This window comes from Rhea pennata, chromosome 2 (genome assembly GCF_028389875.1).
Source record: "Rhea pennata isolate bPtePen1 chromosome 2, bPtePen1.pri, whole genome shotgun sequence".
NCBI classification, from domain to species: domain Eukaryota; kingdom Metazoa; phylum Chordata; class Aves; order Rheiformes; family Rheidae; genus Rhea; species Rhea pennata.
The window spans coordinates 340198-365408 of record NC_084664.1 but is presented as its reverse complement, the minus strand read 5'-3'; the positions used below and the strand labels follow the sequence as shown (position 1 = coordinate 365408).

At 48.8% G+C, this 25211-nt stretch overlaps 1 protein-coding gene across 3 annotated transcripts in view; it reads left to right on the top strand.

The window, feature by feature from the left end:
• The window catches only part of AGAP3 (ArfGAP with GTPase domain, ankyrin repeat and PH domain 3), a 164554-nt gene that overhangs the window by 70685 nt on the left and 68658 nt on the right, over positions 1-25211 (top strand). The window contains exons 7-9 of one of the 3 annotated variants that reach the window (XM_062568602.1): positions 10007-10134; positions 21843-21998; positions 24669-24740. In XM_062568602.1, coding sequence (XP_062424586.1) covers positions 10007-10134; positions 21843-21998; positions 24669-24731 — 347 coding nt within the window. In that variant the 3' untranslated portion in view covers positions 24732-24740. Of the gene's footprint in view, positions 1-10006; positions 10135-21842; positions 21999-24668; positions 24789-25211 lie in introns of those variants that run through there. The other 2 variants (XM_062568601.1, XM_062568600.1) reach the window with 2 other exon arrangements.

Here is a 25211-nt window from a genome sequence, read left to right as displayed (position 1 = left end):
GTCTCTGAGCTTCCAGTAATGTACTGTTGAAGTGTTAAGAATCATAACCAAAGTGCTTGCCTTCCCTATACAGAAGCATGTAGAGCTCTCCTGTTGCTGGTCCATCTCTGAGACGGTTTGAGACACCAGGCAAAAGAGACCTTTCAAATCATCCCCCCTTGGCCCTCTCTCTAGCCCCTAACAAGGAATCTTCCAGCATGCAGCAGGCTCTGCATTGTGGGGTTTTTTTTTGTATCCTCGAACCTTTGACTCCATGCTTTGTTAGACTGAACAGGTCAAGTTTGATCAGTCTCTCTGGACTAGGTTTTCTAGACTGTGATGTACCTTCATGGTTGTTTCCTGCCTTTTCCCATTTGTTGATACCTTGCTTTTGAGCATGGACCTAAGACTGGCTCTAGTACTCAATAATATTCTTTTTGCCAAATATCCTTTTCATTGGAAAAGCTCTGAACTGTAAAATCTGCAGTCAGCTTAGCCCCACAGTCTGCTGAGAGTTACCCCTACTCAGCTAGAGAAAGGGAAAGAAGTCTTCATGAAGGCATGCAGCAAGTAATTGCAGTGTGAGGAACAGAGTCACAGACTGTTGGATCCTGTCCTGCCACTCTAATCTTTGGACTCTCATAATCTGTTGGTTTGGCAACCTTTAATTTGAGGTTATATATTTCCATGAGCCTTTTCAATAGTAAAGCATAGCAAAATCTGGGGGGAGGGGGGTCTTTTTTTTTTTTTTTTTTTTTTAAGAGGTAGCAGAGGTAAGCTGCTCTAGGTTATGTGCATATAAATAAGTCACAGTCTGTGGAGTATGAGTAGTGAGGTTTCTGTCAATGGGGATAAAAACAAAACTTTCAGTGTCTTTTGGGCTTTAATCCTTCCAGCATCACGCCTCACCAGGATATGCAATTCCTGAGTTGAGAAATACTGCTCAACAGCATGTGTCTCTTTACCACGCTGCTCCATTAATGGACTTCCTGCAAAGGGGTTTCTCCAAGAGTTTCCTGAGCTAGGAGAATATAGAGTGACCTCAGGGCCTTGAGGAGGGACAGCGGTGCCAGAGTTCCAGAGCCCCTGTCCATTCATAGTGTTGTGGTCTGGACAGCTAGGTAAAATGCAGATCTGGATGAGATACTGATAGAGGAGCCTTTGAAGAGTGATCCATGAGTTCACTGTATCCATAGGAGTTACGAAGAACTAGATGGCTTTGTTTGGCCTGCTGGGGAAGTTTTACCTATTGGGAAAAGCAAATATATTTCCATTTTTAGATGTAAGGAAAGTTGTCTTGGTAGTTGGTTGCCTCTATCCCCTCCTTTCTTCTTACCTTCTAGAAAAGTAATGGAGAAATGGTAGGAGAAAACAACTGTGAATAACTGAAGATAGTGAATATTTCAGCAGGCCTGGAAGGACAGAATCTGTTGAACTGACTCAGCATTTTGCAGAGCAAGTCTGGAGCAGTGGGTAGGCTATATGTGTACCTAATCTTGGCTTCTAGAAAGTGTGTGACACTAAATTTGTTCCTCAGATTCCTTCAAATCAACATAAGGATTAGCTGTATCCCTTTTCTGGAGGAATATTGTGAAGAATGGCAGAAGGTGGATTTGAGAAGAGGAGGAGGAAGGACTGTAGGATTAGATGCTGCTCTTTGTTAGACTGCTTCTCATCTTTTTTTATTCTCAGGATGAAACGAATTGTGCTCTGTGGTGGTTTTTCTCTTTGTTGACCACAGGGAACATAGATCACACGACACTAAATGGTGAGATGAAAACTCTTGTGTGAGACCAGGGCTTGGAATTTTTGGCCCCAGGTCTGCTTAGCGAGCTTTTCCTCTCTTAGTGGGAGATCTTGAGTTGCTGCTTAAAGGCTCACGCGTCATGCGTGCCTGCAATGTACTGTACTTAATATTTTCTCTGGGTTTATTCATGGCCTGCACGTGTGGTCAAGAAGAAGGACATGGAGTGGGTTTTGTTAACTGTGAGAAGGAGCAAAGGACAGTGAGGCTGGAGAAGGAAATCCAGAAGACCCCAAGAGTGAGAATTCTGGGGTGTGTGGTCATCCGAGACTGCTCAAATAAATAGTCAGATGCTTATGTTGTGTGGGAATGAGGAGTGTGGGTCATCCCTGTGTGAGGAGGAATTGTGCCCAGGAGAGGCCTGAGGATGTCCTTGAGTATATAAACAGGGGAATATCAAGTGGAAGTATAGATAGATTCTTATCTTTGTACTTGGTAGCAGACCATTGCTGGAATGCTGTGTCAAATTGGGGTATTAGCATTTCAAAAGAGAGCAGAGAAACTGAGAAGATAAAAAAAAAAACAACAAAAATTAATCAAAGACTGGCAAAAATGCCTAACAGTGGGGCACTAAAAGAGCTTATCCATTCAATTTATCAGAAAGTAGGCTAAGAGGTGACTTGATTACAATATCTGAGTATCTGCGTGGGGAGAAAATCACAGGTACTAAAAGACTCTGCCGGCTAGCAGAGATCTAATGCTAGAAGCTGAAGCCTGTCAAATTCACATTTTAAAGAATTATTATTTTTTTCTTAATATCCCTCTTTTTTGATTATTGCAAAAAATGTCATAGGGAAGTGCTGCATTCTGCATCTTTTGCTTTCTCAAAATACGTGCTAAGTTTCTTTGTGGAAGAGACTTTACCCATCCCAGATGACTGTTGCAGTGTAGGCAGGGTGAAATTTAATGGCTGGCAAGGTGCAAAGACCAGCCTGGAAAAGTGAGAGATCCTTTGTGGCCTTTGAGTCCTTGTACCAATGAGCTGAGTTCCTGCACTACCCTGTGCAGTAATCATATTTCCTGCAGTAATCTGCCTCTGTGTGCCATGATGCACCCTGCCAGTGCACTGTTTTCCTAGTACCAATGCCCTCACCAGGGATGACTGATCTGCCTCTGTCTGCATCATGTTTCAGCAGAAGGTTTTCTTTAAGAGTGCAGCCAGTTAGGGCTGATGTTCATGCATCATGGTGAGACTGAGAGATCCAAGCTCAAGGGTAGTGGATAACTTTGGACAGCATATTGCTCAGAGCTCTGGGGAGCTGTGGAGAAGACACAATGTAGTAATCACGAGTAGCGAGTAGGCTACCGAGACCCACCACTTCACAGAAGATCTCAAGTAAATCTCACATTCTTACTGCTTTCCCCTGCCTGCTTAACTGCAGGACAACACAGACTCCCTTGAGCAAAAGCTGTGGCAAGGGAAAGAACAGAGAAAAGAGCACTGGCTTTGTGAAATGTGTGGAGCTGAGGAGAGCTGAGCCAGACACACTCGCCCCAGATGTCACTGGTATCTGAGAACTGTTCCAAGACTTCTAGGATCCAATTTCGGAAGAAGCTGACTTGACAGGATGAGGCATTGTCAGAGCAGATAAACAGCTTTTGCTGATGAGTACTGATGGGGTCTGGTGCATCTGGTTTGAGGTCCGGTGGAGTGCTGACAATTGTGGATTGTGAAAGGAACTTGCCTTGCATGGAGATGCAGTTTATGAGCCAGGCCCCACCTTACATGCTTTCTTCCACACAAGTTGCTCAGTCCACATAGTAGTATGCCTGCCTCGTGCAGGCCAGAGAAGATACCATGTTCCCACAGTAGAAACAGGAAGTTCTCTCTAAGCTCTATGATCATTGCTGTCATTGCAAAGGTTTGTTTGCGTGTCCAGAGTGTGCAGTGCATATGCTGCTCTTTGTTCTCAGAGGGCCCTTTCATGCCACTACCTTGTCTAACATTAAGCAAGCACTGACCTTTTTAGGGGCAGCAAATGAGTGTTATGCTGGTCTAGCATGGCAGCTTGGAGGAGCAACCATCCTTCTTCTAGGTATGCAGTTGAAGAATGAGGCTAACAATCTTCCTTCCCAAACTACTGTCTCTGCAAATAACCCCATGGTCTGCACATGGTGCTGCTAAGTGTGGGCAAAGCTCTGAGATCCAGAACTTTCGATCTCCATATTCACTGCCTGTGCAGATATTCTTCAAGAATAAGGTGGTTCCAGCTATTATGGTGCCATCCTTTCTGCTCAGTTGTGGCTGAGAGACTATTCCTCTATGCCTAGAGCAGTTTCTGGAAGTTTGATCTGAAGATGAGTTTGTTGTGTTGTACAAGGGATCTAGACTATGCATGTTCTGTGGATTGTGCCACTGTGATTGTATTGAATCTTTCTGAGTGGCAGATGTTTTGTCTTGGCAGCCAGGCTTCTGAAGGTCTTTGTGAAAACGATGCACATCATGGTTACCTCTTTTCTGCTTATGGGGCTAGTTTTCTCACATGCAGCTGGCAAAAGTCCTCTCTGAAGTGCTGTTCACTGTGTAGGAACTGCACTTCTCTGATCCTTTCAAAGTTGTTTCCAATATCAGATGTTCCACAGGCACTGCTTTTGTGAAAAGATGGAGCAGTCTGCTTTTGGCTTCAAATAGAGTTTGGAGATGATCCTGGCACAAAGCAGTAAGAGTGACCTAAGCTGGATTATGTACTCTAGTGTCCAGGACTATGCAGATATGAACCTCTAGTTTTAGAACTTCACCAGTGGCAAGGCTGGGTCGCCCTGAAGGGATGAGTTAGTGTGGTTCCTTTACTCATACCAGAGCTCCCAGTGAGGTAAGAGGCAGGTACTGAGCATATGTTCCCATTTCTTGGCTCTGGAAATTATTATTATTGAAGAGATTTGTTCTCAGAATTACCTTCACAGAGCTCCTGTAACACAGGAATCTCCTAGAGTTCAGCAGATACCAGGACAACAGCAAGAAGCCATCAGTGTGGAGGCACCTCAGCTTTTGGGTTTCGTTTTAAGAATATTTCTTTATCATGTAAAAGTGAGGAAGCGAAATTTCAAGAGTGCTTTGGCAGGGATTGTCTTGAAGTTGTTCTTGAAGAGGAAGACTGATCCAGCTTTGATCATAGGAGTGCTTGGAAAGGACAGCAGTTTAGCTGCTCTGTGTTGTAGCTGGCTTCTCCAGCTTGCTTCTGGCTTCCTTTGTGGCAAGCTGAGAAGGAGTGCTCCTCTCCTCCCTCTGACCCTGAGCACTGGAGAGGACTGTTGTGCCTTGGCATTGCCAGGCCATCTTTTCCCATCACTTACCAGAACCCTACTGCAGAAATGCTTGCAGTTGATCTGCTATTCATCTTTCCTCCTCAGCAATAAGGCTACAGTTTTGGACTTCCTTGAAAGCACAATGATGGTTCTGACTGTCTCCTACATGTGCAAGTTGCTTGTTTAGATTTCTGTTGTTGGACAGTGAGTATCGTTTCTTTCGCTTAGATGTGAATTAGATTGTAGTGTGCCTTCAGGGATAATTGACAGCATTGCCACATCTTCCAGACTAGTGAGTGAAGCTTCTGAGGAACTGTCTAGCAGGAGTATTTTCATGGTGTGGCCAAGATTTCATGTATATGTTTCTTGTGCAAGGCCCATTGATTCCAAAAGGTACCACCCACACCCCCATCCCCTGGAAGATGTTTTTATAGAGCTGTTTCTGTGCATCAGTTTGGACCATCCAGTGTACCTCTGTTCTTTATCTAGATTCTCCTCATGGAGCTGACTATTTCTGGTGGTATCTCTGTCTAGAACAAAGAGTTATGATAAACTTTAAAACAACTTGTGTGATGCTCAAGTGCTATATACACTGTAATACCCTCCATCGCATTTGACAGATACTGAGCGATATATCGAGAGGCAGAGGTCCTGCACTGGTGCAGGACACATTGATTATACATCACTGAGGATAGGATTAGAGACCTTCTGGGCAGGCTAGACATCCACAAATCCATGGGCCTGGATGGGATGCACCCACAGGTACTGAGGGAGCTGGCAGATGTTGTTGCCAGGCCCCTCTCCAGCATCTTTGAAAGGTCCTGGAGAACTGGAGAGGTGCCTGAGGACTGGAGGAAAGCCAGTGTCACTCCAGTCTTCTAAAAGGGCAAGAAGGAGGACCCAGGAAACTACAGGCTGGTCAGCCTCACCTCCAGCCCTGGGAAGGGGATGGAACAGCTCATCCTGGATGTCATCTCCAGACATATGGAGGAAAAGAAGGTGATCAGGAGTAGGCAGCATGGATTCACCAAGGGGAAATCCTGCTTAACCAATCTGATAGCCTTCTATGATGGACTGACTGGCTGGGTAGATGAGGGAAGAGCAGTGGACGTTGTGTACCTTGACTTCAGCAAGGCCTTTGATACTGTCTCCCATAACATCCTCCTAGAGAAGCTCAGGAAGTGTGGGTTAGACGAGTGGACAGTGAGGTGGATTGAGAACGGGCTGAAAGGCACAGCTCAGAGGGTTGTCATCGGTGGAGCAGAGTCCAGGTGGAAGCCTGTTGCTAGTGGCATCCCCCAGGGCTCAGGACTGGGTCCCATCCTGTTGAACTTCTTCATCAGTGACCGGGATGAGGGGACAGAGTGCCTCCTCAGCAAGTTTGCTGATGATACCAAGCTGGGAGGAGTGGCTGACACACCTGAGGGCTGTGCTGCCATTCAGAGAGACCTGGAGAGGCTGGAGGGTTGGGTGGAGAGGAACCTCCTGAGGTTCAACAAGGGCAAATGCAGAGTCCCGGACCTAGGGAAAAATAACCCTAGGCACCAGTACAAGCTGGGGGCTGACCTGCTGGAGAGCAGCTCTGCAGAGAAGGACCTGGGAGTGCTGGTGGATGACAAGTTGACCATGAGCCAGCAATGTGCCCTTGTGGCCAGGAAGGCCAATGGTCTCCTGGGCTGCATTAGGCAGAGTGTTGCCAGCAGGTCGAGGGAGGTGATCCTGCCCCTCTCCTCAGCCCTGGGGAGGCCTCATCTCAAGTACTGCGTCCAGTTCTGGGCTCCCCAGTAAAACAGAGACATGAAACTACTGGAGAGAGTCCAGCGTAGGGCTACAAAGATGATCAGAGGGCTGGAGCATCTGCCCTATGAGGAATGGCTGTGAGAGTGGGTCTGTTTAGCCTGGAGGAGAGAAGACTGAGGGGGGATCTTCTCAATGTGTATAAGTACCTGAAGGGAGGGTGTCAAGGGGACGGGGACAAACTCTCTTCAGTTGTCCCGTGTGACAGGACAAGAGGCAATGGGCACAAACTGAACCACAGGAAGTTCTGCCTGACCGTGAGGGGGACTTTCTTCCCTGTGAGAGTGACAGAGCACTGGAACAGGTTGCCCAGAGAGGTTGTGGAGTCTCTTTCTCTGGTGATCTTCAAGACCTGCCTGGATGCAACCCTGTCTACCATGCTGTAGGTGACCCTGCTGAGCAGGGAGGTTGGACTAGATGATCTCCAGAGGTCCCTTCCAGCCTTACTGGTTCTATGATTCTATGATTCTATGATTCATTGAACTATATGTAGCAAGCAAAGACATCTTGATAGCAAATTAACCCAGCCACTGACTTAAAATATCTTTGAAACAGTCCATTGTTCACGAAGTAGGAGAACCTCTGCCCAGCAAGCAGACATCTGAAGGTCCCTTAATTCTGCCTCAGATAAGTATTGGTGAGATTTTATCACTACCAATGTGATTGCTCTGTGTTGTGCCTGGCCAGTGTTTGAATACAAACCAGCTTATTCAGAGATCAGTGAGTCAAGCTGGCCAGGGAAGAGCATGGCAAAGAAGCTAGCAGGAGAATATGACAGATTAATATGGTGTGTGTGGTGGGTAGAGGAGAACTTCCTGCCATTTATGGCACTAACATCTGGTCAGGCTCCCAGCTTTATCAGGCAAGCAGGTAGCAGTCGTGGCCCAGCAGGGTCTCTCTGCAGGTCATTGCACCTGCTCATACGAGGTGGCAGGATTTTGCAATTGTTACCTGTGTTTCACTTTTTTTGATGAGTTCAGTCACACCATGCTTATGATACAACATCTTGTGTCTTTCTTGAAAGGAAATATAGCAGGCCCTTATTGCAGGAGTGCATATTAAGCATGTTGGGTTGGATTCACTAAGGGATTCACTTGATAGCCCTCTGTGGTGGAGCAACTGGCTGGGTAGAAGGGAGAGCAGTGGTTGTTGTCTGCTTTGACTTCAGCAAGGCTTCTGACACTGTCTCCCATAACATCCTCAAAGGCAAGCTCTGGAAGTGCAGGCTAGATGAGTGGACAATGAGACGGATTGAGAACTGGCTGAAAGGCAGAGCTCAGAGGGTTGTCATCAGTGGTGCAGAGTCTAGTTGGAGGCCTCTAGCTAGTGGAGTTCCCCAGGGCTCAGTACTGGGTCCAGTCTTGCTCAACTGATTCATCTGTGACCTGGATGAAGGGACAGAGTGCCTCCTCAGCAAGTTTGCTTATGATGGACATCTGGGAGGAGTGGCTGATATACCAGGGGGCTGTGCTGCCCTTCAGAGGGACCTTGACAGGCAGAGAGGTGGGCAGAGAGGAACCTTGTGAGGGTCAACAACGGGAAGCGCAGGGTCCTGGACCTAGGGAGGAATAACCCTATGCACCAGTAGAGGTTGGGGATTGACCTGCTGGAAAGCAGCTCTGTGGGAGAAGGACTTGGGAATCCTAGTGGGCCAGCAATGTGCCCTTCTAGCCAAGAAAGCCAACAGTATTCTGGGGTGCATAAGGAAGAACATTGTCAGCAGGTCGAGAGGGGTAATCCTGCTCCTCTACTCAGCCCTAGTGAGGCCACATCTCAAGTACTGGGTCCAGTTCTGGCCTCCCCAAGACAAGAGAGACATGGAGCTACTGGAGAGAGTCTAGAGAAGGGCTACTAAGATGCTGAAGGGTCTGTAGCATCTCTCGTATGAGAAAAGGCTAAGAGAGTTGGGTCTGTTCAGACTGGAGAACAGAAGACTGATGGAGGATCTTGACAGTGTGTATAAGTATCTGCAGGGAGGTTGTAGAGAGGATTGGGCCAGGCTCTTTTCAGTGGTGCCCAGCAATAGGACAAGAGGCAGTGGGCGCAAACTGAAACACAGGAAGTTCCGTCTGAACATGAGGAAAAGCTACTTGACTGTGAGGATGACTGAGCACTGGCACAAGGTCTCCATCCACGGAGATATGCAAAAGGTATCTGGACAGGATCCTGGGCAATGTGCTCTATGTGACCCTGCTTGAAGGGGGAGGGAGAACTGGATGATCTGCAGAGGTCCTTGCCAATCTCAGCCATTCTGTGATTCTGTGACATGTGATGTTCCCAGTGGCTCAGCTTTGTTCATCTGAAGGATTCTTTGTTGTGATTATGAGGGTACCTGGTCAATATGCAAAAGAAAAGAACGATTGGCTGTGTACTCTTCTGAATTCTCTAAAAGCCCAGCTTTTCTTTGCTTTTGTCTTCTGTGGTCAAACTGTTTTTTTTTTTTTGTTTTGTTTTGTTTTTTGTTTTTGTTTTTTGTTTTTTTTCAGAAAGAATAGGAGATTTGGAAGGTTGAAATGGAATTCTGGGCTTTGGGATCTGGCAGTAAGATCATAGAAACAGGAAGAGTAGTTTTTAATGTTAGTTTTTAGAACATCTAGAGACTGTGAGGGTCAGAAGTGTCCAAGCTGATGGAAGTGGCATTGCCTAAGCTGTTCAGTTCTGTAACTGGCTCCTGTAGCTGCTGCAGCACCTGCCAGATCCTCTGTCCTGGTCAGCTCTCTGAAATGTAAGCTGCTGAGCATGTACTGTCTCCTGCTTTGAGAAGATGACCGAGAAGTGACTCTGGCTGCCCAGAAGTTCTTCCACAGCAGCCTAGGGCTCTACATTTCTCTTCAGTATCCACATGAAGTCACTGCTTCACATGAGACTGAAGAGAGCAGGTAGCCTTCAGTAGCTCAGCATGATGAATGTGGAAAGCCTGTCCTGCTGCCTGCTGGAACAGCTGCTGGCAAAATACTGTCAGTTTTGGCCATGCTGTGTAGCAGAGGCAAGCAATGGAATAACAAAGCTAGCCATTCTGCAGAAATCCTCCTTATTGACGTAGGGTGCACAGTTTGAGCGAGCCTCAGATAATGGCTTCAGTGAGAAGAATTTGGGTCTCACTGAAGCACTATAGAAATAAGGGGCCGGAGAAAGGTGCTTTCTGTACTCTGACCCTGTCTTCTTTCTCTCCTCTTTCAGTGGCTCAGAAGGTGGTGGCTCTACGGAAGAAACAGCAGCTTTCCATCGGTCCCTGCAAGTCCTTGCCCAATTCACCCAGCCATTCGTCTGTCTCTGCGGCCTCGATTCCTTCTGTTCACATCAACCAGGTGGGAAATGGGAACAGGGAAAGCCCATGACCCCATAGAGTTCTTCCCACACCTATCGTTCTCTTCACTCACTACACAGCTTGTTTAGTCTAGTACTAGACTCACTAAAGCCCTGGAGTAGCTCTTGGAAACAGCAGAGTGATTGTCACTCTGGGAGCTTCTGCTGATAGTCCAGAACAGCTCATTGCTTGCCTTGAGATGAGGCTTCATGTGTAAACTGTCAGACCTGGCTCATGGTCTCCGGGAATTGTGGAGTGCTTTTAGAGGTGCTCGCTGCAGAGTCATGAGCAGCCTGTGTAGAGAAGTTCTTGGGCAAAGCAGAAGAGAGGTCTGTGAAACAGGCCTCAGCCTGACTGCCCTGGCAAAGCAGCATGCTTGCCCCATGGAATGGGATGTAGACAAGCATAGATGAACATAGATAGTCCTGCTCCCCTTGGAAGCAGGAAGCTGATGGTCTTGGATTTGTATACAGATGGACTTTTTAGGGGATGTGTTTAACAGGGTGGATTCAATTATGGGGCTTCTTGAGGACCCCAATAGTGCAGAAGGGAGAGGAGCTCTCTGGAAGCTGTCCTTTCTGCCAGGGAAGGGTTCTTTTCTGTTCTTTAGGCAAGGGTTAGATTGACAGGGACTCCCAAAGCCCCCATGCTGGGAAGATGGTGAAGCCAGATGTGTTCATTCTGTAACTTTGGAGAAGGCAGACTGGATGTAGGAGGAGCAGGTCAGAACCCAAAACAGTTTGCCATGGTGAGTGCCTGACAAGAGGGATCCTTTGGGTAGCCTCCTAATTGCATTAATACTTTGCTTCGGATTTCAGTGAGCACACAAATGCTGAGATGGCTCTCTAAAGAGGGTAGTCACAACAGCTGTGAGCCCTTCAGCCTCCTCACTACTAAGCAAAACTTGAAACCGTTTTTTAGGAAGAGAGTAGTAAGGACTGAGAGGAAAACATAAAACTGAAGAAAATGCAAAGAAGGTTTAGCAAAACAGACTCTGCCAGACTGGCGCTGCTTTTCCATAAGGGGATCGGTTTTGAATCCTGGGGTATATTTGAGTCTGTCAAGCCACTGGTTGGGCTTTTGATACACCATTGTTGCTGTGAAACTTGAGTAAAGTCTGCAGGTTTTACCCCTACATTTAGGGATTTAAAATACCTATGCAAAGTTTGTACCTGGCTGCATACATTTTTAATGCTGGACTGCAAGTAGTTCTCAACAGATTTTTGCAGAGACCTGTGACAGCTTTCCTGGTGCTCTAGACCACCTGGACACTTATATAAAGGTGCAAGTGAATGTGCTAAGCCCTGCTGGTAGCCAAAACTGCTTAATAAAGCTGTGTAGTTTTCTGATCACTGCTTGTGTGCAGCAAGCTTAGGATGCAAACAGAGTGAGTGTAGCAGCTTGCAAAATACATGCAGCCTTACTATGCCCTGAGCTATGGCAAGATACAGGCATTCTTTGAGAGGTTTAGTAGCAGACATCCAAGGCTGGGAGCAAAGTCCAGAGTAAATGCAAATTTGAGTGTATCTGGTAACTCGAATATCTTATTAGCAGAAGAACTGTAAATAGTTGAAGACTGGCTGGGAGGGAGAAACAGATTGTACTGAAAAGGGGGAGCAGGGTGAAAGATGGCCCAGGGCAATGTTCCTTGGGGACAAGTTATACAATTGTTTAATATTCTCTTTGATGTCCACAGTATGAGGAAAGGATCCTAACAAAGGTTTACTAATGGCATTTACCGTGCCAGGCAACAGGTTTGCAGTGAAGATAAACGTGTTCCTCATTGTATGGGGTATGGTGATACCAGGCTCCTCAGTCTCACACCAGTCACTCATGTTTAAGTGTGTTTTCGAACTGGAGTAGAAACAGGAAAAATACCAGTGGGAGGGAAAGGAGATCCTAATACGAGAGGAAATAATGTGCTTACTTGTTTAGCTTAGAAAAATGAAGTCTGAAATAGACAAAACCTGACCAGTAAAAGCTGGAAAAGGAAAAAACTTTTGAAGAAAAAGGAAGTGCTAGAACAAAAGGGGAGGATTTAAGACTGGCCATGGCAAAGCAAAGATTGGGCATCAGAAGAGGTATCTGTGTGTCCTGAGCTTTGTTAAAGGTTCTTGCTCAGAAGCCTCTTTATTTTCCTTTTCTTCATAGAGAGTACCAGAATATTCTTTCTGAAAACTGATGACTTCCGTGTAGAAGTGAACACTGGCTCCTTGGCTCTGAGACAGGACCTTTAAGTTACAGCACCTTGCTGTGCTTCTGTGGCTTTACCACAGAGGCTTACATGGCTTTACCACAGAGGCCTAGGTTATTCTGGTGGGAGCCAGAGCTTTCTGATGGAAAACCAATGACAGAATCATAGAATCATAGAATCATAGAATCAGTAAGGTTGGAAGGGACCTCTGGAGATCATCTAGTCCAACCTCCCTGCTTAGCAGGGTCACCTACAGCATGGTAGACAGGGCTGCATCCAGGCAGGTCTTGACGATCACCAGAGAAAGAGACTCCACAATCTCTCTGGGCAACCTGTTCCAGTACTCCGTCACTCTCACAGGGAAGAAAGTCCCCCTCACGGTCAGGCAGAACTTCCTGTGGTTCAGTTTGTGCCCATTGCCTCTTGTCCTGTCACACGGGACAACTGAAGAGAGTTTGTCCCCGTCCCCTTGACACCCTCCCTTCAGGTACTTATACACATTGAGAAGATCCCCCCTCAGTCTTCTCTCCTCCAGGCTAAACAGACCCACTCTCACAGCCATTCCTCATAGGGCAGATGCTCCAGCCCTCTGATCATCTTTGTAGCCCTACGCTGGACTCTCTCCAGTAGTTTCATGTCTCTGTTTTACTGGGGAGCCCAGAACTGGACGCAGTACTTGAGATGAGGCCTCCCCAGGGCTGAGGAGAGGGGCAGGATCACCTCCCTCGACCTGCTGGCAACACTCTGCCTAATGCAGCCCAGGAGACCATTGGCCTTCCTGGCCACAAGGGCACATTGCTGGCTCATGGTCAACTTGTCATCCACCAGCACTCCCAGGTCCTTCTCTGCAGAGCTGCTCTCCAGCAGGTCAGCCCCCAGCTTGTACTGGTGCCTAGGGTTATTTTTCCCTAGGTCCGGGACTCTGCATTTGCCCTTGTTGAACCTCAGGAGGTTCCTCTCCACCCAACCCTCCAGCCTCTCCAGGTCTCTCTGAATGGCAGCACAGCCCTCAGGTGTGTCAGCCACTCCTCCCAGCTTGGTATCATCAGCAAACTTGCTGAGGAGGCACTCTGTCCCCTCATCCCAGTCACTGATGAAGAAGTTCAACAGGATGGGACCCAGTCCTGAGCCCTGGGGGATGCCACTAGCAACAGGCTTCCACCTGGACTCTGCTCCACCGATGACAACCCTCTGAGCTGTGCCTTTCAGCCCGTTCTCAATCCACCTCACTGTCCACTCGTCTAACCCACACTTCCTGAGCTTCTCTAGGAGGATGTTATGGGAGACAGTATCAAAGGCCTTGCTGAAGTCAAGGTACACAACGTCCACTGCTCTTCCCTCATCTACCCAGCCAGTCAGTCCATCATAGAAGGCTATCAGATTGGTTAAGCAGGATTTCCCCTTGGTGAATCCATGCTGCCTACTCCTGATCACCTTCTTTTCCTCCATATGTCTGGAGATGACATCCAGGATGAGCTGTTCCATCCCCTTCCCAGGGCTGGAGGTGAGGCTGACCAGCCTGTAGTTTCCTGGGTCCTCCTTCTTGCCCTTTTAGAAGACTGGAGTGACACTGGCTTTCCTCCAGTCCTCAGGCACCTCTCCAGTTCTCCAGGACCTTTCAAAGATGCTGGAGAGGGGCCTGGCAACAACATCTGCCAGCTCCCTCAGTACCTGTGGGTGCATCCCATCCAGGCCCATGGATTTGTGGATGTCTAGCCTGCCCAGAAGGTCTCTAATCCTTTCCTCCTCAACCAAAGGAAAGTCTTCCCTTCTCTGGACTTTCAAATAATTGTGAGGTCTTTCAAATAATTGTGAGGTCTTTTCAAGCAAGAAATGTCTGGACTATAGACATTTCTATTGTCTAGACATTGATTGTCTGGACTGTAGAAGTGTCAGCAAAAATGATAAGCCGTGTCCTTTTGGAGCTTATGCTGTCCCTGTCCTCCCTCCCCTGGACATGCGCTATGTCTGTCTTAAGCTGTGTGCTTCCCACACTTAACAAATTTCTATGCCACAGAGGGGATCAAAGTTAATCTTTGTTCTCTGGGTCTTCTATGACTTCAGCAAGGAGCACAGACCCTTTCAGTTCCCAAAGGCCTACTCAAGCAGTCTTTGCTTTGTGTTTACACAGCTCTCCTCCATTACAAAAATAACTTCTATAAATAGAGTGTGAAGCAATAAAGCTGATGAGTGATCATAACATACAGTGAAGTATTTCCTCATTCTCACTTGGCCTGAGCAGTGAGTTTCTGGAACTGCTTCTCAGCCCCTGAGGGAGAAAATCCAAGTGGTTTTGAGAAACACAAGTTAGTTGATCCCTGACATGTCTAAAATGGACCTGGGCAGAGAAGCTTGTGCACTCAGGTACATATTGGCATGCTGCCCATGCAGGAGGACACACATCGAATATTGAGCACAGCAAACTGGCAGCTACCAGAGTCACAGCAGTTGTCACAGCACAGGCACAAAAGCGTCCAGAATCTCTACTGATAAACTGCTCAAAGACTGCACTAGAGTGATAGTGACACACCAAAGGGTATGGTCTCCATCATGAGCTGGGGCAGCTTTCCCTAGCACAGGAGAGAGTTCAATGCAGACAAAGCTGCAGGGCAAAGGTGCTGCTGCCTGGATCTGGAATGCAGAGAGTGCTGGTGCCTTCCTGGGGCTGTGTGACCATGGCCTCACTGCTGAGAGGTGAGCTCTGGTCCAGGCATGTAGTCACCAGGTGAAGGAGCTCTGGGAAGGGATGAGCAGACTGTGTACCATCAGGGAGGATGAAACAGAGAGTGAAAAAGTCTTTGCAGAACAGTGCCATGTTGTGTCTTTTTCTGTCTAAGGATAAGGGGGATTGCTCCAGGATTTCTAACTTGCCTTCACTAACTTTGAGAGCAGGTACTGCGGCAGGGACGAGGACCTCAAGGAAGAGTTTGGGAACACAGGACTCTGCATCTTTCGGATGGAAGGAAGCCAGAATAAAATACAAATTAGGTTCTTCTGTTTGTCTTTTACTGCCAGTAGGTGTTGGTGTACTCAGGAAAGACATGCACATTGGAAACAGAATAATCTTTTTTTTTCCTGAGTACTACTTGTGTGAAAATCAGGACTTGCATTTGCATCTTGAGCCCTTGGCCAACAGGAGCCATTGGGAGCTTGTGTGTGACTCTGTCCCTGCAGGCCTTGTTTTGGGGTGCTGAGGGGTGCTCCCTGCAGACACTTGCCATGCATAGTGACAGTAGTTCCTCTGTTCCTTCCAGTCAGTTGTGTTAGGAGATGGCACCTCTGTCATTGTTTCATGTCCCTTGGCAGGCTGCCTTTCTGAGGAATTGCTAGTAATAATTCACCCTTCCCACTGGTTGGGGTCCCTCCTTCCAGCAGATGCTGAACTGTCCCTCTTCTCTTCTGCCTGCTACTAAGATCAAGGGCTGCTTCCCTTCACAGCTGTGTGCTCAGGAGAGACAGCAGTGCCCTTAAGAGGACAAGGGTGTTCTACTCAGTGCCTCATCTCTTGGCCTGTGCAGGCAGGGACAGCTGTACAAGGCTCTGTGTCTGGAGCTGTCAGTGAAGATGGCACTGGTTTTCCTTGAAATGAGAACAGGTGGTCTCCACAAAGGGTTACTTATAGCACGCAGGAGCTGGATGCCTGCCCTGCTTCTCATTCTAGTAGCAGCGACATCTTTTCTGGAAGTAGTTTGATGGTCAAGGCTGATATTTTGGGAGTGGTTACTGCTTATCTGGTCTCCTGACAGTCCATCAAGTTTGTTGCAATTGCTGGGAGATAAGAGGACCCTGGAGATCACATCCTCCATCTGTCCAGGAGCACTTTTTCCTCCTGTTGTGAGGTGTTGGCCAGTGTCCTTACCTTAGTGATTGTGCCGGTTTGTCAAACTGGCAGGACTCTGAGATAGTGGTTCTGTGTGATCTGTTTTGATGTCCTTGCACAGTGGAGATTCCTCTTGATGAAGCAGTTCTTGAACTAGCCAGAGGCCCTGGTTTCACCTCAGTCTTTGGGAATTTTGGCATTTTTTTCTTTTTATTCCATAGCAGTGCCTAGTGCCACAGAGTATGTTGTTCCCTTGTTCTCTGCTTTGGGGAGAACTGTAGTAAAAGGTTAGCTGGTGATCAGGATTTTCCACAAGCAGTTATGAATGTGGCAGATGTGTCTATCGGGTCTGTGACCCTAAGTAATTTGTTCAGCATCTCTCTGGTCTTCTGAGATACCAGAGGTCCAGGATCAACCCTTGAGAGTCCTGAGCTCTCTCTCTGAGTGCAGAGTGCCCTCAGGGAATTCAGAGCTGTTCTGTTCCTTGGACCTTTTCCAGCAACTCACAGGAAGTCAGTCTGCTTTTGGCATCAGTTCAAAGGCACCTTATATTCCGGAGGGCCCTGTAGTCCCCTAGGAAAGCTCTTGTTTATCTGCTGGTTCTAATTCTCTTCTTCTGTGCCCTGCCCACACCCTTGACGAGGCAAGCAGGTCTGATGGGTTTGGGCACTCCATAATCTGGCCTTTCCTTCCACCTTGCTCCCTTTTGGCAGCTGCTTGCCCTTTACCTTCAGGGTAAAGGAGGTGGGTGGGAGTTTCTTGGGCCAGTGGATTCTTGCAGCACTCACAGAGTTATTCCACATGATTTCCTTACTGTTTCTACTCCTTTCTTCAGGGACTCTGAGATGCCTTTAGGAGTACCCTAGGCAGTGGGATGAGTCTCCGTTGCCTGTTTGCTGTGGAATGGAAGTTTGTCTTTCTGCCAGAGAACTCATTCCCAGACACTAGTAGGAGGTAACACAGGCACCGCGCTGAATCTTTACAGGCTAGCAGAGTGAACTGCCAGGTCCCCGGCCTTCCTGAGCACGTTGCTGGGTCTGTCTGTGGAAAAAAGCAAGAGGTTTATTTATCAAGATTTTAGTTAAGGAGAACAGTACTAGAAACTTAAGTTTGCTAGTGAAATGAAACACAAACTGCAGTTAACCTGTACTCAGTAACAGGAGCTTTCTTTGCCTGTTGCAGCATGTTTCACCATGCAGTCAGCATATGTTTCTGCTGCTCAAACAATGGGCATTTGCATTTCCTTGTGGAAGGCTACATCCAGTAGCTAATTCAACTCATGATGTGCTCCACTATGATTTTGTGGTCTGTGCACTTCTGTATACAGGTCTGTTCCTGTGCAAATGCTGAGTCAGTGGCTTCTGTCTGTTTGCACTCTGGCCTTCAGAGCCCTTTCCAAATTTCAGTCCCCTTTTCCCCCTCATGCCCCTTTTTTGCCAGAAGTTAATACAGTTTAACTTCACCTGAGTTATTCCCTACTCAAGCACCCTATAGCACAATTGACATTCTTTGAAGTACACGGTTATCCACCTACTGCATACTAATAGGAAGGATTTGTCCTGCATGTTTTTTTTTTACTAAGCTTACAACTTCCACTGTGTTCTTTGATTTTGGTGGAGACTGCTGGTGGTTGTTTAGGTACATCAGCAGAATAGCTGCAAGGAGCAAAATTGAAGTACTTGCCCAAATATGTCCTCTTGTCCTGGTTCTCCCCCATATCTGTGATGTGTTTTGGGTTCCTGGATTCCTCCTGAGCATTCTGCTTCAGCTGAACAGTGTGTTGGTTCAAGATTGCCTATATAGCCGGAGTCTGCAGTGCTGTCTGCTTTTCACAATTCCTTCTCTGCCCTCAGCTCTCACTGGATGATACCAGCTCCCACACTACGCTTTGTAGCTTGATGTGAGACAACTTCAGCCCCAGAACTTCTCTTGCAGATTGGGTGTCCAGGGGATGCCAGCATGCTCTATTGCTTGTGTTCATTGCCATGCCAGAAAGACAGTCCTTAAATTCTCCCCAACACAAGACAAATTTATGAGCTAAAAGAATGAAATTTTATTCTACCAAGGCAAAAATTGAAAACAAGGTTACATGGAATATGTAAAATATAAACACAGTTTAGCAAGACTCCTTCCTAGGAGTTTTAGTATCCATCACCTAGCATCAATAGGATTTGCCCCAACTGCTGTGGCAGAAGTTCAGGCTCTGTAGCATCTTCTGAACTGAATCTTTCTCTCAGTTATAGCTTCATAAATGTACTGACTGAGATAGTGAAATACTCAGAGCTTAGTTGGGAGCATGTGTTTTGGACACCTGGCTACCTTGTCTAGCTCACCTGCTTGGACAGCAAGTGTCTGTACTGCAGCTTTGACCACATCTTCCCTCACACTTTGAATCTTTTCCTTGTTTGTGACATATTTCACATATTATGCATCAATTAAATACTGATTGTACAGGCTTTGTTATGCCTGATCATGAATGTAAGCTGTCCCAGTGAATTCTCTTCAGCTTGATGTCTCTAGCTTTCCGCATCAGAATACTTTTTCATGCAGTGTTGTATCTATGGTTTACAGGAATTGTCTCTGATTAATGGTCCAGAAGTCGCTGGCAGGATGGCATCTCTCTTTGCTTCTCCATGGTCCTTGATGATCTCTCCTCCTCTAGGTCTGGGCAGCAGCAATCTGTCTTTCAGCAGAGTTTGTCAGCTGCATGGCCTCCGGCGAGTCCCCTTGGCTACGTTCACTTCTCAGCCTGGAGTGCCCAGCCTCTCTTAGAGGCAGAGAAGTGTAAGCAGACCAGATCCCCACTCATTCTGGATTTCAGGGCGCCAGAAGCTTTCCTGTCTCTGGGTGGATTTGGGATGCTCTGAGTCTCACACTTGCAAGGAAACCACCTGCTCGCAGCAAGGCTTTGCTGAAAGCTGTGGGGCAGCACAGCCTCCTGCTCCTCGTTTTGAGCTGCACTTGCTGTCAGGCTGACACCAGGCAGTGTTTTAACCCAGCAGATCTCTTGTGGTACAGTGTCCCTTTCCCTTCTGCATAGAGAGCAGAGGTAGGCAGTCTGCAAAGCATCTGCAACTCTGGGCTGCCCTTTCTCCTGTTGTAGTGTTAGGTTCTTCCAGACCCATCTGGAAACAGTGGCCTTTAACAGACATTTTGTCAGGGCAGAGTGCCTAGCTCACAGGTTTCTCTTCCCCTCTGTGGAAAGGTGTTTAGCATAACTTCCAGCAGCAGATGGCCACCAGTGCTATCTATGGGCAGGCTTGATCTGGAGCTGTTCTGGAACCTGGGATGAGGAGGAGCACCTCAGCTTCTTATAAGTAGCTGTCAGTTCCCAACATGTGGCCTTTGAAGCTGATCCATCATAAGAGTTCTCTTTTGTGGTCAGATTTCTCTGCAACATACCTACCTACCATCCTTCCAAAGTTCCTTGCTCTGCTTCAGAGAGGGAGAAGTCAGTCTGACTTTTGCATGGCTCTTTCCTTTCTTAAAAGAAATACTCTTTCATGCAACTTCTCCCCCTTTCCCTGCTGAAAGATCAGGCAGGATGTAGCCTGAGTGCAGGTTGCACTCCTTTTTCTAGGAGAGGCATATGTTGTTCACAGTTGGTGGTCTGCCTGTACAAGCACTTTCACATTTCTAATATTTCTTAACTTCTGGTCATAGAAGAAGGCTCATACTCTGCCAAGTGCAGAGTATGCACATAGGTATTTTCTTGCTAAGCACTGCTGGTGGATCCTTGCTCCACACGTGTCCGCGGCATCCTTCTCTAAGTAGAATCTGTTTGTTCAGCTGGGATCCACTGGGACTGTTGCATTCCTCTTGGTCCTTTTGTAGACTGCCTTCTTGGTGGCTGTTATTTCAAGCCAGAAGATAAGTACACTGCAGGTTTGGTAGTCAGTTAGTACTTTGAGGTGTTATAGGGGGCAGAGGGATGTTCAGTTGTGCCTCAGGTTCCCCTCAGGGAATTTGTAAGATAAATTCTTTCTTCCAGCTGTGCTGGTCCATTTTTTCCTAGGCCCAGGCGGGATTTGGGTTTTGTTTCAGTATTATTCACTGTTACTCAGATAGACATAACCATTCTGGTAGTGGCGCTTTTATGTGTTATCCCAGTGCAGTGTTTTAGGAACTGCTCCTTTCTGTAGAATCATAGAATCATAGAATCAGTAAGGTTGGAAGGGACCTCTGGAGATCATCTAGTCCAACCACCCTGCTCAGCAGGGTCACCTACAGCATGGTAGACAGGGCTGCATCCAGGCGGGCCTTGAAGATCTCCCGAGAAGGAGACTCCGCAACCTCTCTGGGCAACCTGTTCCAGTGCTCTGTCACTCTCTCAGGGAAGAAATCCCCCCCCATGTTCAGGCGGAACTTCCTGTGTTTCAGTTTCTGCCCATTGTCTCTTGTCCTGTCACACGGGACAACTCAAAAGAGTTTGTCCCCATCCCCTTGACACCCTCCCTTCAGATACTTGTACACATTGATACCAGCCACGATCCATCTAAATCCTAGCATGTGAACTGCTCCTTTCTGCAGAGGATGCTGGAGCTCTCTCAGCCTTTTAGAGGCAGTTTCTTCAATGTATTTTTGAAACACTGTTCGAAAATCAGTGAACTGCCAAACAGAGCTCAGCCTTTCTCACAGTATGATGCCATGGGCTGCAGATTTGAAATGTTTTTTTTTGTGAATGTTGCTCCTTGGGACCTCCTGCAATCTCATTTTCAGGTCGGTAGAGTGTGCATGAGCCAAATAGGAGTGAACAGTTACTTCTCTAAAAGAAATATATCTCTGAAATGTTGGCACAAACTAGATGGTTAAACCTTCCCTTCCCCCTGGAGTCAAGCTAGTTAGTGAAGTCACAGCATGTTTTCCCGTATGTTCTCAGACACAGGGGCCACTGCAGCTAAGGTTGCGGTGGCTGCTGCTGCTGCTGTCAGAGTCTGCAGGCGCAAGAGGTGCATGCGATCCTTAAGATTGGGTACACCTCTCAACAGTAGCAGTAGAGACACATTCTGCTTACAGTATGAGCTCAGCTTGTGACACCCTGTGCTTCAGGACATTGGAAAGGCCAGGACCTGAGCTGTGGGGTTGTACATCTACCATGGTATCATAGCTGTCTTGGTGAGGCTGGAAAGGAACCGGGTTGGACTTAAGAGTCCACGTAGTTGTTGAGGTATCTTGCTGCTTTATGTTTGACAGCCTTTGCGGAAAAGAGGGTTCTTTCCAGCATATTGTCAGAGGATTAGCTACACTGGTCCTGTGTGTTTGAGAGAGATCATGCTGAAGTGTCCCCAGCCTTCCCCCTCTGAGAGGACATGCAGCTACAGCTGCTAAGGGCTGCATGGTTCATAGCTGCCTCTGTGCCTTCAGCACCAGATCCTTCATCAGGAAACATTTCCCTGAAATCCTAGACTACAGACGACAGAGTAAAATGTCCCTATGTTTGCTATTTTTGCTGTTGATTTCCAAATTTTAGCATTTTACCAGCAGAAAAACTAAAGCACAGAGAAGGGAAACAGCTTTCCCAAGATGCCATATGGGGCAGTGGCAGTGTGAGGAACAGTGTGTCTCCCACAGCCCAGTCTGGAGCTATCCTTCCTCGCCCCTAGCTGGGAGACTGCAGGCCTGTGCAAGGAGGTTCCCTGCCTCAAAGCAGCCTCCCGTTTCTGCTCATCCTCATCCTGCTCTCCTTCTGCCCTAGGCAACCAATGGTGGAGGAGCTTTTAGTGACTACTCCTCCTCTGTGCCCTCCACACCGAGCATCAGCCAGCGGGAACTACGGATTGAGACCATTGCTGCCTCCAATACACCCACCCCCATTCGCAAGCAGTCCAAGCGGCGCTCCAACATATTCACGGTAAGTGACACAGGGGCAGGAGGAACTTTGGGTCGAGCTTTCTCTGAAGAAGGCGGGCAGAGGGGGGAAGGGAGGCTGTGGGCAGCAATCTTGCCCCCAGGCGTCCATGCGTTAGCCTCCAGGTGACAGTGTGCTCTGGCCAGGGAGGGCAGGCGGCAGGGGACTCGGCAGGTGCCTGTGTGGGAGTGCTGCCTGGAGGAGCGTGTGTGTGCAGGAAGGAGGAACCTTTCCAAGTGGGTGGGGACCGTGATACTGAGAATTGTTTTCTGCATGTGTGTGCGCACAGGGGAGTGAGTGAGAGCAAGCCATTCCTTGCAGACGCGGGAATGTCTGTAGGGTAAGCTGATGTGTGTGCGTGAACTGTGTGTATGCATGAGCAGAGTTCCCAGAGTTTTTACTGGGGGCACAGTTTTACTTCCTTCTGTGTGTGCACAACACCAGTGATCCTCTATGGTTCCTCTCCCTAGGGCCATGTCCCCAGAGCATGGAGTGAAGCCCCTGGTGACCAGGCATGCTGTCTGGCACCAGCTGTGCTCTGGCAAATGGTGCTGTGCAGAGCCCAGCATGTGACATTGCGCCCCACTCACTGTAGTACCCAAACCCCGTGTCAATGTGACTTGAGCAGCGCGCCTGGGAATTGCTGTGGGGCATGGAGGGAGGGGAGCAATGAACTGAGGTACTAGAGAGCCAGCGAAAGCCCTGGGGACCCAGGTGGTACAGGGCGTGTTTGCAGCTATTATCTCTGCTAGTTGAATTTAAAGCCTGCCTCTTAGCATGTTCTCACACCATGCACACACCTCTTCACCCAGTGTGTGCACAGTCCTGCCCACAGACTTGCCCTTGCTGTTAGCGCAGCCCACAAATTGACCCTTGCTGTTAGTGCTTGTGACTCCTTGTCCCCATATCTAGTGTAGATATCCTCTGTTCCCCACATAAATGTGCTCCTGTCCCTCTGACACCGATACGAACATACTGGCCTCATGCCCTCTCTCCTTCCCATGTAAGTGTGCTTTTCAGCGACCATTGCTCTCAGTACATCTGTATCTGTTGTCTATGGAACTGGCCACAACAAAATCCTTGTACTTGTTGCACCATGTTATCCTGTGTGAACAGCTGCCATTGCCCTGATCCTAGATGCATAAAAATTCTCAATATCCCATATGCCATTTCCCTGTCATTGCACTGTCGACATCTGAAATTCCCCTGACTCATTGTGCTCTGAGTGTGCCCATTTTGCCTAGCTTTTGACATCCTGAAAGCATCTGCTCAGATGTCCTGAATGCTCTGTGCTGTCCTCACTGTTTGCATCTCATGTACCTGCCCTGCTCCCAGTTCTCTGAATGCACACATCCCTATCCCTCCGCAGTGCACATCCTCACCCCCAGCCCCTTTGCTCCGGGCAGACAGGCTGTCTCCCTGCCAACCTCCTCATAACACACACTGTTCTTTGCAATGGATCCACTGCTCCTGACGCATGGTTGTTCCTCACTAGCCCTTCCCTCCTCTGTGTGCTCACGCCTGCCTGAAGATGCCCTGTAGGTCTCCTGTTGTCGATGGTCATGCTTACTGTTGCACCTCAGTTCTGACAGATGTTTCTCCCTCCCCGCCGTTTCTCTTGCTCATGCTTGCTGCTGTGCACCAGTGCGCACGGGCACTCATGCACTGCCACCCATCCTTCTGCTCGCCTGCGCCGATGGGTTCTGGAGTCGCCGTTAGCTCATGTTCATGCTCTCGCTCCTCCCAGAGGCAGCCAGTGCCATGCTCAGTCACTTGGTTTGGGCACACGCTCGTGGCGGGAGGAGGAGGGCTTGCTGTGGGGCTTACGCTTATTTGCTGTGGACGTCATCATCCGTCTCGGGCTTTCACTTGCTCCTTCATTCTGGGCTCAAGCTTGCTCACTTTTGCTGTGGGGCTCACCGTGCTCATCCTGGGCTCGCACTGACTTGTTGCAGTGCTGGGCTCATGCTCACTTGCTTGCTCCTGTGCTGGTGCACATACATGGCTCACATCGAAAGCTTCATCCCATTTGGTTGTGGCAGCAGCAGCAGCTCCAGGCAGAACTGATCTGCTGCCACCTCCCGCAGTGGGGCAGGGCCAGCAAGGAAGGGACAGGAAGGCTCTTTCTCTGCCTTTAGTGTTTGCCTGGCAGGCGGTGTAAGTTTAGCCAGCAGCCCTCCCCATGCCTGTGCTGCTGGGCCCCCGGCGCGCCCCCTCCCCGGCAGGGCCCCGCTGGGCGCACGGCGCTGCCGCCGTCTCGGCGCTGGCAGGGCTGTGCCGTGCTCGGGGGCGGCCACGCGCCCGGTCCCATGCCAGGCGCCTGGCGCCTTCCCTGGAGCTTCGTTTCCAAGCTGCTGCCTCCTCCTCCTCCTCCTCCTCCTCCTCCTCCTCTCCTGCTCTTCTCGCCCCCCAGCTCCCTGCCCGCACACCCGCACGCCTCCAGCGCAGGCGGCGGGCCTGTGTGTCGGAGACCGCCAGGTGGAGACAGACTCCTGTCCGTGGCGGCGCCGCGGTCCCCGCTAGCCGGGCCGGCCCGGCTCAGGCTGCCGCTGCCTCCGCTCCACCTCCGCAGCGGCCTGTCCGCCCGTCTCCTCTGACGCCCCGCCACTGACAGACTCGTGTCCGTGTTCTGAGTATAACTTGCCAAACTCTTTATTCTCTCGATATTTGCAGATATGTGCCACTGTTTCCAACTTTTCATCAACAAAAAGGCCTTTCCAACTCCTTCCAAATTAGAAGATCCAGGTGGTTACACACGGCACCTCTGTACAAATTCTCTCACTTTTCATTGCCTCTCCAGGGCCGGATAAGGGATGGGCACTGGGATTGATCTAAGATTAGAGGCTCGCCCGCCCTCCAGCCAGCATGGGTCCCCCTCTCGGAGACACGCAGGAGCCTTTTAAATCCCCCCAATGTAAAGTCTAGGAAGCGCTGAGACGGCCTGCGCCTGCACTTTAAGCTGGGACATTCTGGGCCTGCTGGATGCTGTCTAGGCACTTTCCGTGTTCGGGGATGCCAGGCGGACGACCCTCATGGCGTGGGAAGACCTGCAGACCCGCCGGGACCAGGGCGACAGCAGCGAGTGGAGCTGGATGGGCCAAAAGACGCTTTGCTGCTGCCTGCGGGAGCTGCTGTTAGCGCCTGCCGCTAGCACTCAGCTCTTTCCTCCCTACTGCATCTCCTGCAGCCTGCATGGACTCCTGCTCCTCCTCTTCT